Source organism: Ambystoma mexicanum, chromosome 4p (genome assembly GCF_040938575.1).
Source record: "Ambystoma mexicanum isolate Mex_15411 chromosome 4p, UKY_AmexF1_1, whole genome shotgun sequence".
In the NCBI taxonomy this organism is placed as follows: Eukaryota; Metazoa; Chordata; class Amphibia; order Caudata; family Ambystomatidae; genus Ambystoma; species Ambystoma mexicanum.
Window position 1 is genome coordinate 180271113 of NC_090927.1, and position 15369 is coordinate 180286481.

General features: G+C 40.7%; 1 protein-coding gene across 1 annotated transcript in view; it reads left to right on the forward strand.

The window, feature by feature from the left end:
- Positions 1 to 15369, forward strand: part of CHRNA2 (cholinergic receptor nicotinic alpha 2 subunit) — a 315904-nt gene that overhangs the window by 220884 nt on the left and 79651 nt on the right. Inside the window, exon 4 of the mRNA XM_069605647.1 lies at positions 8280 to 8389. Within this exon, the coding sequence (XP_069461748.1) occupies positions 8280 to 8389 (110 nt within the window). The remainder of the gene's footprint in view (positions 1 to 8279; positions 8390 to 15369) is intronic.

Sequence of the window (15369 nt, forward strand, 5' to 3'; positions counted from 1 at the left end):
TCAGACATGTATTATCCAAACCAGAGCAGATCCACATTTCCTGCAGTCCCAAGCACCCCGGGTAGACGGAGGGCTTATATATATTATGTGGACTCCAATAAGATATATATTGTTAGGCAATGTCTCATTCTTAACAGTCAGTCAAATGAATACTTGGAGTGTTAAAAAAAAACTTAAGGAGCAACCAAAATTTAAACAGCTAAAAGTAAATAAAGAGCATCTTAAAATAACAGTACACAGGAAAGGTGAAATGGATAAAATAGGTCTGGCATTTCGTAAAGCGCTGGGGGGGGGGAGCATGGATTGCAAGCCTTTGAAAACACACTCAGTGGCGCACTCCCAAGGCCAGATTTGCAGCCCTTACAACAGTGAGAAGAAGAATATTTGTGCTGTGTGTATATATATATATATATATTTTGTACTTGCAAGTGACCTAAAGAAATTCCTTTGCTGTGTTGACGATTAACTTTAATACCAGTTAATAATTCTTCAAGCTGCAATAACTGGGTCTTGAATCGCTCTCTATCATAGTTTTCCAATTGTAATACAATGAAAAAGTAATGGCCCTTACATGTGCTGTATTTTACACTTGAGCTACTCCTTAATGAAAAATAACCCATATCGCACAGCTTGGTGATTTGGTAGATCTCTTTTTAGTGTGTCCCGTTAAAAACAAAATATATATATATACATTTCTAACTAATAATTTAAGTTGGTCTCACAACTACGACATAAATTCAATGAATCCAAATAAATGGATGACTAAGTGCAAGATTTTGAATCCATTGGTTCACAAAATAAACAAAGGCTGAACAGCTTGGCAAGAACTCCTTGGTCAGTTAACAGCATAACCAAAGGCTGAGCAGCAAGGCAAGCAAATCCAAGGACTGTACAGGATACCATGAAAATCACTGGCTGACAGGTGTTTCGCACTGCGCAGGTAAATGTATTAACTGCCTAATGTGAACTTCTTCAGGGCCTAAACCAGAATAATATGCACATATTTGTTAATTATGAACAAATATAATTCCTAATTGCTCAAGTGTATTCATAATATGCATGGCATCTGGCTGTGTTATGCAGGCGTTAGTTCTTCTTAAATTATAGTATTAACCCCTCAATTTCTGGCAACTTGCAGAATCGTAGAGTTACAAAATCACAACCATCCTTTAGGTGTTTTCCATGGATGTATCTAATAGTCATACTTCATTATATTTCCCTTCCTTATGCTTGGTATATTGAGCTTCTATGGTCTTTTATTTGACGCGTTCTATTGAGTAGTCATGTGTACATGTGATGTCCCTATTATTTTAGCTAAGTAGAGCTCGGCCATGGTGTGTAGACGACGTGTGAAATGATGCTAATATAACAAGGGGAAAAAATCAACACATTAATAGTCAATGAAATAGTGGACTCTCACAGCTATGATACTTCATGTATTTGACATGAAAAGTACATATTACAAAGACTTGCATACTCCATATGTACAGGCTTACCTAGTTTTCTAATAATAAATAACCATGTCACCAATTTAGCTTTCGATAATCTATTATTTAACTTTTTTAACGTCAAATCTGGAAGTGGAACATCTTAAACTGCTTTACATGTGTACATCATCATACTGTACTTTAAAACATCCTACATTTAAAAAAAACTACAAGGACTGCATAGTTAATTAATTCAAACATCATTTTCAAGATGATTGTTATTAAACAGTTGCTGCACCTTAAACCCCACCAGCTAATCCCTGCTTAACAATCTAAGAGAACCCTGTTACTTCAGTCACTCAGCCAGAAACTGAAAGTGACCAGCGCAAAGTAGACCACTATAGGCAACTTGATAATGGCGCAGAGGGTCCCTGGTGACCAGTGCAGATCACAGAGGCACATCATTAAGTGGGTTCTACTAATTACCACAAAGTAGTACCACAAGCTAGCATCAGGTAAGTGAAACACTGCTATTCATTTACACACACTATCCCAAACTAACTGAAACAACACAGCGTTTGAGAAACTAGGTTCTGCCCTGGACTGAGCCTCTTCAGAAAGAGTAAACATTCCCAAAATAAGGCATTGCCGTAGTCCAGAGGTATCCCTATAAAGAGATGAACTAGTGATTAGCGGTCTGGAAGGTGTGATGAATCCTGCCTAACGTCTCCTCCCAGGTGGCCAGGGGAGGGCAGCTGCTACCTGATCCTGACCGTGGGGATGGTATTAGCTGGGAGGATCACCTGGGAGGGAAGGGCCCCAGGGGAACAGGAAAACTCCATTGGGAGAGACACAGTATTCCTCTTTCTTAGAGGAAGACATTTCAGGGATATCAGAATATGTAATGACTTGCTGTCGGAGTGAGGTTTCCTTTCCCAAGCTACTTATCTGAATGGTTGTGAAAACTGTCATAATCAATCATTTATTAGGAACAAGAAACCCTTCCCATAGTAGATCATATTTATGGTGATAAAACACTTGTAGTCAACAAGGGAAGTATACATAGAAAATCTCAGAACATTAACATCTTAAGTTATGAAGAACTTACATCTCCTCTAAATCGGAATCACTAATTTTTTCCCTCTAGAACTCCTTTGGAAGATGTCATTAAGAATAGCAATGAAGTTGACAAATTTGGAAACAGCAATCAAAGTAAAATAGGTAATTTGAACATTGTGGACTTCAAGTCCCACAATGCCTAAAGTACTGGGACGAGGAAGATGAATGCAGAGACACTGGACTGCAAGATGCAGCCCAGTGAAGTTAAGGACCCACACCTGATAGGGAATTGGCAGTATAAAGGGCTCCGTCAGGTGGAGCCAATAGGTAGGCGAAGCAGGAGGTGCAGTGATTGTCGTGACTCCATGTTGTAGTGGCAGCAGAGGTTAACTGAGAGCAGAGATGCAGGAGCCACCGCTAACTGTAGAGCAGATGTCGGCACTGAGAGGGTCTCTACGTTTGAAGACCTTGCATGCAGAGGCTGAATAGCTGGAAGCATTGCATTGGAAAGCATTCCCTCTTTGGGCTGAGAATGCAGAGGTTGTGCTGTGTGAAGATTTAACTTGAAAAGCTTTCTATGTTGTAAGTTCAGCTCTGCTGGCAGGCGAGCACTGCAGTGTTCGTTGAGCTGGAAATGCTTCTCTACCGACCACCGTGGGCCGCAGGGAGTACAAAGGAGCGAGCTGCCGTGTAGAAGGAAGTGGAAGAAGCAGACGTTACTGTGGCAGTGGAGTGAGCGGATGCAGCAACCAGTGAGTTCACTGATACTGTGTAACCCCAGAACGCTACGCAATCGCCGCTGGCCATTAGTGATAATTCTGCATACTGAAGGAATGCACAGAAGTTAAAGTGGCAGACTGATAATTACTTTGAATGCCGAGTTGATACAAAGGAGCTGAAGTGGCAGACTAAGCACTTTGAGAACAGACAAGAAGGGTATAATTATTCTTATAACAATCAAAGCAATTGCCAAAGACAATAGAGGGTAATACTAGAACCAGTCGACAAAAAACATCATTGCAAGTCATAAGAAGACCATTCAGAAACACGTTGAGGATAGCCCATGTTGTCAAAGAGAGAAAAGGGCAAGTGTTGTAAAAGTACCAAACAAGCATTGTCTAAGACAAAGAGAAACAAGTGTAATAAGCCATTATTAGCACTTGACTGATATAGGAGTGGGAAAACAAGAGTGGCAGGAGACAGGAGAGCAGCCCTCCAGATAGAAAGTATTCAGGAGGAGAGGGGAATAAGCTGTGTTGCATGTGGCAATCTCAAATATGGAACAAACAACACCACAATGTCTCATGTTATCCCAAAAGAAGTGAACAATACTGATGTTGTTGAAAGACAAAATATGTTGCTAGGTTTCTTGAACTAAAACTGTACCACATGTGTACTTGTATTAGTAGAAGCATTTTCAGTCCTGGCAGGCGAGTATACCAGGGCAGGGACATTGTAGTAATAGTCCTGGCAGGTGAGTGGACAAGGAGGAAGTCATTGAAGTACCGTGTTGTGGTTAAAGACTGTGAAGAAGAAGTGGCAAAAACCACTAAAATACTTTATGAACTGTTTTGGATTCATCCTGACAAATCACAATTGTTGATACAGATGGACTGTGGACGTGTTTTTGTTTCCTCAAGAAGAAGTTGTGTTAAACTCATTGTTACCAGTAGAGAGGCAAAGACTTGTCATATATGTTGAACTTTTGGTTAAAGTCTAAATTAGAGATTTTTGGAGAAAGAGGAACTTTATCCTCAGCACTTTGTGGCAAGAAGGAACTTTCTTATTTGTGAACTGTTGATTGAAAGTCCTGCTTTTAATCTGGGGAAGAATATTTCTCCCAGGTTACAAGGAGAAACAGCTATCAGGTGTATGTTGAACATAACTGTTATTTCTGTTATATTTGAATTGCCATATATTCCCTTTATAAGTTTCTGGTATGTACAATTGTGAGGGACAGATTCCTTTTGTGAGTGTTTCCTTTAGTTTATTTTGTGAGGCAGGGAAATCCTCATCAGGGTAGAGATACTGCAGTGTTTATCAAAAACCTTTAAAGTTAATAAAATGGCATCTTATGAAAAACATCTACAAAGTTGACCGCCTCATATTTCTGACCCCTCACAGGGAACAATAATAGAGTCCAAACCCACAGTTTGAATGAAAATAATGCAGTGACCTATGTAGCTAGCTACTATGAAAGATCATTAAAGCTGCTGACAATGTGGGCACCAGTCCCTGTGAGTGATATGATATGGCATTTATAAGGCGCCTATACACAAGTGTTTAAAGGCGCGACGAGGCAAGGGCGGAAACAGAGGGAGGACAGAGACAACAATCTTAATAGGCCAGGTGATATTGAGTGCAGGGGAGGGGGAGAGGGACATGTGCGAGGGGAGGGGGCAGTGCAGTACATAGGATAACAGAAAAGCAATAAAAACCAATAAATACAATAAATAAATAAGAAATAAGTGCAGCCAGGTGGTGGCAAGTGCAGGGGTAAGTGCAGACAACAGGTGTCTGGTAGGGGGCTGTAGGGATACACAAACAGGCCTAGAGTGGAGGGGTTTGCCAGGGGGCAGTGCAGGCATGCTCATGCAATGGACAGGGCAGGGAGGGGACCTGGGTCTGAGAACAGATGGTAGCCAGGTGGCCAGCGCAATTTCAGTTTCAGCCAAGAGGTAACTAGGGGAGAGGAGGAGAGAAAGCAGAAGCAAAGAGGAAGGTCTTGAGGTGCTTCCGGAACCAGAGATGGTTCTCCTCAAGTTTCAGAGAGGCAGGGAGACTGTTGCAGAGGGAGGCCCCAGCCAAAGAAAGAGATCTAACACCAACTTTTTACTTGGAGAAGCGACTGATCCTGCGGGAGTTGGAGGCGGATGAGCGAAGGGCTCGAGAAGGAAGATATTTAGGAAGAGAGAGTTGAAGGTATTGAAGCCCCAGGCCCCAGAGTGCAGACCATTCATTAATGCCATCTCCCACTTACCTTGACTCAGCCTTAGTTTCAGACCCGAGGAATCAGGGTTCTCATTTTGGATTTGGCAAAAAATTATTGAAATCTTAGGCCTAACAAGAAAGCACTTTTAAACAACAGATTAAGTGACAACCATAACTGTAATACCTGCAGTCCCAATCGCTCAGCACACCCTCTCTTATCTCATTTTAAGTTGTAACAATAAAAGTGGTCATGTGTTGCTTCCAGACCTTGGCAGGCCACTGACGAAATGTGCCTGTGTTGAGGGCCCCGCCTCCCCATCTTCTGGGTATGCTCTGTAAGATGTGGCCATATCATACCCACTATCATGAGAGAATGTAATCTCTATGGCCCCTTACGATGAATGTGGACCCGTGTCGGTGAACTCACACAGGGATTCAAACTCATATCTGGCATGTTCCAGACAGTCATGTAGTTTATGATTATGTCTAAATAGTCCGTACTTTAATCTGATTCTTGTGCTAGGTAAAGATTTATCTTGCGCACTCCAAAGTAATTGAAGTCAATGAAGCCCAACAAATACAAAAGCCTTTGGTCATGCATGTAACATTGTGTATTATGCTATATATAAATGCTTATTGCCACTGAGGGTGGAAATTAGGGTGACCGATAGTCTGATATATGAAAAATGTATTATTTATAGCATTTATGTAATGCCCAAACTCAGGTGTTTCACAGCGTTTGTACAAGGTACAGTAAAGAACAAGTATTGACACATCGCATCATATGAAGGGCATCATGTAAGTCCAGGAGAAGGGTAAAGTGGACGGGAGTGGTAATGGGTGCCATCATATCATGACAAAGTTAGTCGTATTTATTGAACAGCCACAATTTCAGAAGTCTCTTGAAGGCATGGTAGGTAGGCTCATTTCTGGTATGAGGTGGTAGAGAGCTTCAGAGAGTAGGGGCTGGGACACTGGAGCTCACACCACCTGCTCTGTGTGGAAACCTGCTCTAAACCCCTGCAACGCTAGATAACAACAGACTGGAATGGCGCTTGTTTCTGTGTGCATGGTGTAAATCAAAAAAGCTCACTGAAAGAGACTTTCTTTTGGTTCTTTTTTGTTGTTGTTGTGCTGGATGATCAGTGGCGAATATTCCTGGATTTGTAGTCTGACCTTACAACTGAATGCTGAGATGGCGATATATTTACATTCTTCATATCACATGCTGAGATATCGATATGTTCCATTCTTCATATCACATGCTGAGATATCGATATGTTCCATTCTTCGTATCACATGCTGAGATATCGATATCTTCCATTCTTCATATCACATGCTGAGATGTCGATATGTTCCATTCTTCATATCACATGCTGAGATATCGATATCTTCCATTCTTCATATCACATGCTGAGATGTCGATATGTTCCATTATTAATATCACATGCTGAGATGTCGATATGGTTCCATTCTTCATATCACATGCTGAGATGTCGATATGGTTCCATTCTTCATATCACATGCTGAGATGTCGATATGTTCCATTCTTCATATCACATGCTGAGATGTCGATATGTTCCATTATTAATATCACATGCTGAGATGTCGATATGGTTCCATTCTTCATATCACATGCTGAGATGTCGATATGTTCCATTATTAATATCACATGCTGAGATGGCGATATGTTTCCATTCTTCATATCACATGCTGCGATTGCAATATGTTTCCATTCTTCATGTGACATGCTGAGATGTCGATACGTTTCCATTCTTCATGTGACATGCTAAGATGGCGATATGTTTCCATTCTTCATGTGACATGCTAAGATGGCGATATGTTTCCATTCTTCATATGACATGCTGAAATGGCGATATGTTTCCATTCTTCATATCACATGCTGAGATGGCGATATGTTTCCATTCTTCATATCACATGCTAGATGTCGATATGTTTCCATTCTTCATATCACATGCTGAGATGTCGATACGTTTCCATTCTTCATGTGACATGCTGCGATGTCCATATGATTCCATTCTTTATATCACATGCTGAGATGGCGATACGTTTCCATTCTTCATATGACATGCTGCGGTGGCGATACGTTTCCATTGTTCATATGACATGCTGCGATGGCGATACGTTTCCATTCTTCATATCACATGCTAGATGTCGATATGTTTCCATTCTTCATATCACATGGTGAGATGTCGATACGTTTCCATTCTTCATATCACATGCTGAGATGGCAATAAGTTTCCATTCTTCATATCACATGCTAGATGTCGATATGTTTCCATTCTTCATATCACATGCTGAGATGTCGATACGTTTCCATTCTTCATATCACATGCTGAGATGTCGATAAGTTTCCATTCTTCATATCACATGTTGCTTTTTTCAAAATATGTTTACATTCCCTTTGTTGATTGGCTGCTTTTTATTCTCCATAAATAGCCCTTTGTAAGCAGCACATACTGTCTCCCAATCATCCCTGTGCGACTATTTCCTGACCATATACAACACTGAGTGTGTGCTTACTTTCAAGATCAGCTTGGATAGTTTTTTGCAGTGAGACCTGCCAGAGTAGGAGTTTAGTATTTATTGTAGCGCGTGAAAATGCTGCATCGAGGGTGTCTGCCGTTTCGTGTTCAAATCATCTTGCTATTGCCATGGACCAGGTACATCTGGCTGCCCAGGACAACTCGCCACATTTTACAGCTGTGTTTTTTAATGGGGGAGTGGCATCCTATTCCCCCTAAAACCCCCTCTTTCTCTTTCTGAGCCTATATACAGTATACCCATACCCACTCCAAACTTGCCACAGTAAAACTTGTTGACTCTTTCATGTTCATGCAGGAATGGAACGATTACAAGCTACGCTGGAATCCAGCAGAATACGACAACGTGACCTCGATCCGCGTCCCCTCCGAGATGATCTGGATCCCGGACATTGTGCTGTATAACAAGTAAGTAGAAGTGAGGGGAGGTTTGAGGACTATGAGTCTAGGGAAGTGTTCACGGTGACGTGTGGCCATCGCCTTCCTTCACTGGTTACACAGGAGTGCTTGTTTTACAGGGTGATGTGCTTGTGTACCCTTGTTACTTGTTGTTTATGCTGAGCTCTTCCTAGACCCCACCTGTTTGTATCATTTCCCAGCTCCTAGCTCTACATAGCCTGCAGTACCTTTCCTAATCATATCTTGTAACTATGGCCCTCATTACGGGTCTGGCGGAAACCGTGAAGGTAATACCGGCAGGTAGCCGCCGGACCCGTAATGATTTTTTTTTTTTTTTTTTTATTTATTTGGCTGAAAATTCAACCTTTCAATACAAAATCCATTTACTTCATTAAAACATATAAAATGTGTCATGATACTACATAAATATTATATTCCTTTAGCTGATCACAATTCTCATAAATTATTTCTAAACTATTCTAAGCATAAATCCTTTGAGTTCATAATAAAACAAAAGGAAAAGATAAACAATAGGAAAATATAAAAGTGTAAAAACAAAAGGAGAAAGTGCCGTGTTCAAGATGAAATCAAATGGCAGTTATTTAGCATACAGAGTAAGGTGCTTATACAGTTCTCAGCATAGCATATCATTATTGCTTGTTTTGATTGTATTATTTATTATTTGTTAGCTTTGTTTTTTTGGTTCTTCATCATTTTCTAGTTTTAATTCATTTAGAAAGTTTACCGTTGCATATCCTATTGATTTTGAGTGCACATGAAATATAAACTTCCAAAGATCTTTAGCCTCCATGTGTGTTCAGTGTTGAAACAGGTTTTTAAAATATTTAACTCTTAAGCAATCCAACTTTGTACACTCAGTGAGCAGGTGTTCTAGTGATTCCCCGTGCTTATTACAGAAGCGACATAGACTACATTCTACAGCATCAGGAAACCATCTAGATGTAATTTCCCTGGTTTTCCATTGGTTTAACCTCAAGCGCAGAAGTCCTGCTCGATGCGAGACATTTGGTGATTTTAAGAGATACTCTTCAGGGGAGCCAAGGGATTTTAAGGCAAAAGGATTCCGTCTAAAGCATTTGTAGACTTGACATTGTTCTCTAGTGCTTATCCAATCCATTTCCCAGATCTTTTGCTTAGCTTTGTCAGGATTTTGTAACAAAAGCTCATTCCCTACGTCTGCTTCTTGCAAAAATCTCTGCGCTTGGGCTTTCCAATGCTTAGCAAAATTGTCATTCGATGTTTTTACATAATTTGCTAAATGTTTTACCAGCGTATTCCTATGATCTTCCAGGACACATTTCCTGTATAGCATGCATACTCTCCATTTATAGGTGGCTTGCATCGATATGAGACCTAATTCATGCCTTATGAGGGCTATGGGTGTAGATTTCGAGAGTTTCAAAAGATTTTTCCAGTATTCTCCTTCTTTCTTCTCCCAATAGTTGCGTGTTTTGTATAATCTTGTCTCTGACCTATACAATTGTATTGGCAGAGCCTTTTGCTTATAGTATGTCATTAAGGGAGCGATGGTGAATTTACAATATTTGCCACTGATAATTTTTGCTTGGGAGATTAAATTATTCCATTTTATTATTGCAGTGGTTTCATATGGAGTGTCCTGAGGGCTATTGTTAATGTTCACTCCCAGGTAAATATATTCACCCACTGATTCGAGCTGCTGATTATCTAAAACCCACCTATGATCTTTATTTCTTTGCTGTGAATTTCCAAATTGGATCACTTTTGTTTTTTTAATATTTATGATCATACCATTGAATTGGGCATAGTTTTCCAATACATTGAGCATATTGCGTAATCCCATCGGTGTCTTTGATAGGAGGAGGAGATCATCGGCATACAGGAGCCATTTAATTTCATGTTTGCCTAGTTTTGGGGAATCAGTTATGATGTTGAGAAACTCTTTACCCATGTCAGAAATGAAAAAATTAAAAATTGCCGAAGCAAGTATACACCCTTGCTTAAGTCCTCTCGATGTGTCAACGGGGTCAGTCAGCAGACCATCGCTGTTTAATCTTATTTGAAGTGAGGTACCTTGATGAAGCTCAATGATCCACTTCAAGATGTTCCATGGGCAATTGTTTCTCATTAGCTTCGCCACTAGCAGCTCCCTCAATATAGAATCAAACGCAGTTTTGAAATCGATGAATGCAATATACAGTCGTAGATTTTTACTTGCTTGCTTTGCAATGATGGAATTTATAGTGAATAGGTTAATACCTGTTCCTAGACCTTTAATGAAACCTGTCTGCCAGGGGTCCCTCAGGTTCTCTCTGTCTAGCCAGTTGTTAAATTCATGCAAGACAAGACGAGCAAATATTTTCCCTGGACAGTCCAGGAGGGCTATCGGTCTATAGGATCCTGGATCAAGTCTGTCTCCCTTCTTAAACAACGGGATTAGAATAGATTTTTTCCATGATGTTGGGATCAACCCGGTGCGCATCACTTCCGCAAATATTTTCGTCAGTATACGTGACCACACTTCTATCTCTTCTTTGATGGTTTTATTATCGAGCCCATCCGGGCCAGGGGCCCTTGAGGAGCTTAGTTTTGAGATATAGAATAAGATGTCATTTTGATCGAATTGTATCGTGTGATCCCAATTTGTACCTTTAAGAGGTATTTGCTGGATCATCATTGGTGTCTGGTATATTTTCAGGAAGTAATCGTGCCAGGTTTTCGCAGATATGGAGTTAATTTGAACAGATGACTGATGTTTGTAGGTGACATTATTCAGGACTTTCCAGATTTCCGCTGAAGATTTGGTGGCTATTTTTTTAAGCATGTCCTCACTGTCTCTCTGGTAACATTGGGCCTTTCTACTTCTTAACCAGTTTTTATATACTGTCCGTATGTGCCTTATCTGCGGAAGTTTCTCTTCTAATGTTAGATCTTTTAGTAGTCGTATTTGTTTTCTCATGTTAGCTTTTTTGGTTTTGACATCAATGTCAAAGACATGAGCATGTTTGTACCCTTGTCCTTGTGAGGTGTTTTTCACATATGCATATTTCTGCATTATTGATACATAATCCAAGCCTGGACATGTGGCCAAATGTTTGTCAAAATCCCGCAGGGAAGTATTGGACCACTTGATTTTATTCCTCCTGTTGTTAATAGTTATATTTCCATTATATGTGTCCCAAGTGCTTTTATTGGGGTTTTTTTCTGTTTCCCACACCAAGCAGAGTTGGCTGTGATCACTTTCCCTTTTTGACTTTACAGTCATGGATTGGATTAGATTTAACAGTGCACTGTTCACGAATATGTAATCTAATATGGCTTCAGATGAGCCATTATGCCATGTGTTAGCAGCCTGCGTATCCCTCTCCACAGTCCCATTTAGCATAAATAACTGCATGTCTTCCATTATTGCTAGCCATCTTCTTTCTTCTACCGTTCTTTTTCTTTTTCTCTTATTCAGCAGATGCATGTTAAAATCGCCCATGATCATTACATGATCAACATTTCTTTCTTTAGCAATTTTGGCAAATACTTCTTGACAGAGTTCAAAAAAACAATCTGCAGTTAGATGAGACCTTCCCCAATAGATGTTTATGAGTATAAGTAGGGGTGAATCACTCTTCAATTTGACAGTTTGGATAAAAGGGGTGGTGGAGTCATACATAGCTATTGTAAAGCCTTTTGATTTCTTTACTGCAACTAAAAGCCCTGCAATTGGTCTACCACGCGGTAGGCATATTGCTGGTTCTAAGTATATTTCATAACCATCCCAAATTGGGGCTTCGGTCAACCATGTCTCCTGCAAGACCACTATGTCAAACTTGTCCAGTTCAGTATTCGCCGAATTCGTAAAGTGCTTGAACCCCCGAGTGTTCCAACATATCAGTTGGAGTTTCTCTTTTGCTATGGGTTGTTATGAACGATCTAAGTGATTACCTCTTCCCTCATCTGATGCAGCAAAGTTGGCACCATAAATGCGGGGAATCCACTTTGTGGAGCCTCCGACTTCTTCATTCGACTGACAGTCTTCTTGATACAAGTTAAAGCCCATTTGAAAGAAAGCATCTCTAGCCTGCCATAATATATTTGCAAGGATGGTTGAGTGTATAGATATTTTGGATCGTGTCAGATCCTGATCATCCATGAACTCAACTCTGTCGATGTCCGACGTTGAAATGTTCCTTAATTGAGATATCTCCCTGCAGATGTTTATGACGCTTGATCGATTCAGGTCAAATTGCTGGAATGGATGGTCCCTGCATTCCAGTATGAAGCAGTGACTGTTCTTCTGGGCCACTGCCCTCAATTTAAATGAGACTTCTTTGCTCATATTCTTGTTCTTTTGCCATTGTGCTGTTTTTCTCATACTAGCATTCTCCATTGTCTCATTATTTGAAGACATTGCACTGTTTATGGGACCTCTCACTAGGCGACCTCCTGGCATGGATTTTGTCTCCATCTTGCTAGATCCAGTTTCCGTAGTTTCCTTCAACTTGTTGGCCATGTAGTTTTCTACAGTTTTGTTTATTTCTTCTCTCATTTGCGCCTCATTTAACCCCCCCCCACCTTGAATCTATCTTTTCACTGTTGGGGAGTGCCTGAGGTTGGGCGCTTTCGCTTCTTCTCATTGCTGTTTCTACTGCAACTAAGTCATTTAATGGTTTGTAGAATAGGCTTGGTGTAATTTTATTTATACTACTTAAGGGCATAGTTCTCATATGCTCACTGCTTTCATCAGTGATTTTTGACTTTTCTCTGGTTTCTTTTATAGCACTTGTTATCTTCAAAATTCGTCTATTCTTTACTTTCCCTTTAACACCTTTTGCTACAGACATGGTGCTTTTCATTTTATTTGTTCTGTTTTGCAACTGTTTTCTGTTGTTCTTTTTCACTATTACTGGTCTCACTAGTTGCTTCCACGATTAACTCCATCGCAACTTTTTGAGACGTTCTCTAACAGATGCTTTGAGGGTTCTTCAATATTACTAGTGTTTGACGCCCCACTAAAATTGAATTGTTTTGGGTGCAAAGGAGTCTTAAGCCTGTCGATCATATTACTTGGGGGGATTGTGGTCTGTGTTCCCGACTCTTTTGATTCACAATGTCTAAATATTTCGTATTGTTGAATGCACTCTCTTCGTTCTCCCATTTCCTGACAGCTGTTACTTTGATCTGTCAGCTTATTCAATAATATCGTTTGATAGTTCAATTTTTGATCCATTGCTTCATATAGTTTGGCCAACGATAGCAAAGCTGTGTGCATTGCTAATAAGACCGAATTTTTTTCAATCAGGGCCTCAGCCTCTTCTACAGGACTTTCATGATGGATCACCGGCTGTGCTTTCCCAACAGTAAGGTTTTTATTTCCCCTTACAGCTTTCCTGGGGGTTGGAGGGGCAAAAGAGAGTGATTTCACAAACGCTTCTTCCTCAGAGCATTCTAGCATTTCTAGAGATGTCATTGCTTTGTAATTTTGTGATACATTCATTATGTCATCCTCTTCAATTCTATGCCTGCTTGTGTTATGTTGATGTTGTATTGGAATGGGCGACAGACTGTCTACTTGCATTAAGTCTCCTGTGTTGGAGTGTACAAATACAACTTCCTCTGTACTCATTGAGGCAGAGCTACAATCCATAAACTGTATAGCTTCCTCATCTACTTGACCTGTGATTTGCAAGTTATGATAAGCCTCTCTTAGTTCCTGCTGGGCTTCAATCGTACAGGGCTTGGGCGGACTTTCAACAATTTTTTCAAGTGTTTGAGGTGCAAACACTTTATCATTTTCACACCGTTTACTCTCATGTTCCATGGTAGTGTCTGAGATTGCATTTCCCACTCCAACATTTAATATTACAGGTGCGCTTACTTTAATGGCAGCTACTTCCATGTCAAGGCGCTTGTTCAGCTCAGTGAGCTTTTCTTGATTCAGATGACAATTTTTGGTTTGTTGTTGTTGTTCTTGGGGAATTTCTGTCCCTGTGCTTGTATTCAGATTATAATATGAGCGGATATCAGGTACCCTTGACATTAAGCGGTTCCTGTTTTTGTTTCCCACTTTTTTTTCCCCTGCACAGGTAGCTCCTTTTTTCTTTAAGATTGGGACTGCTGGAGTGTGCGGCATACCCACCATATTTTTTATTTTTGGATTAATTCCTTCTTTAAATAGTGCACTATTCATGGGCGGCATACCAGATTTCAGTGTGTAGGGCCCCTTCTCTATGCTACCACAAATAAAACACAATTAAACTCACACTCGAGTACGATACGTAGCGTAGAGATTACACTATGGGTGGAAATAATAGTACAGGCAGTAGCCTCTTACCCTTTCACGTAGTGCACAATTTTCCCTCTTTTTTTTTTTTATATATGATTTTTTAAGCACCTTTCTTTTCTCCTTCTCGTTTGCAGTATGGCTGAGTCAAATGCTGCCAGCCCAATCCGCGCCCAGGCACAGCGAACAGCAAACAGTACTTATCCGTACTTAGTGCGCGGCGCAAGTGCGCCAGGGAGAGAGTATTTGTAGAGGAGGATGGGAGGAGTAACTTGCACGTCACGTGCTTAACAAGGGCGGAGTTTCCCTCCAGGAAGTGCCCTAAACAAAAGAATAAGGATACACTCTTAGTAAGGCTTGGTGTATGTGAGGACAATAACAGGCTTATCCAAACACGAGTCCGAATAGAGTCCAAATATGCTCATAAAACACGAGTCCAACTAAATACACACACACGGGGGACTGGGTACTCAATCACCTTGTGGATCAGTAAGTCAGGCAAGCCAGGCGCCACATGCAAAGACGTCCTCCTGGATGATTTATTTTGCGTTTTCACGGCACGGCAGCGGGCTCAATGGGATTCTCGTGGTGATTTCCTTCAGCGTGTCCAGCAGATCCAGCAAACCAGCAAACAGTACTTATCCGTACTTAGTGCGCGGCACGAGTGCGCCAGGGAGAGAGTATTTGTGGAGGAGGATGGGAGGAGTAACTTGCA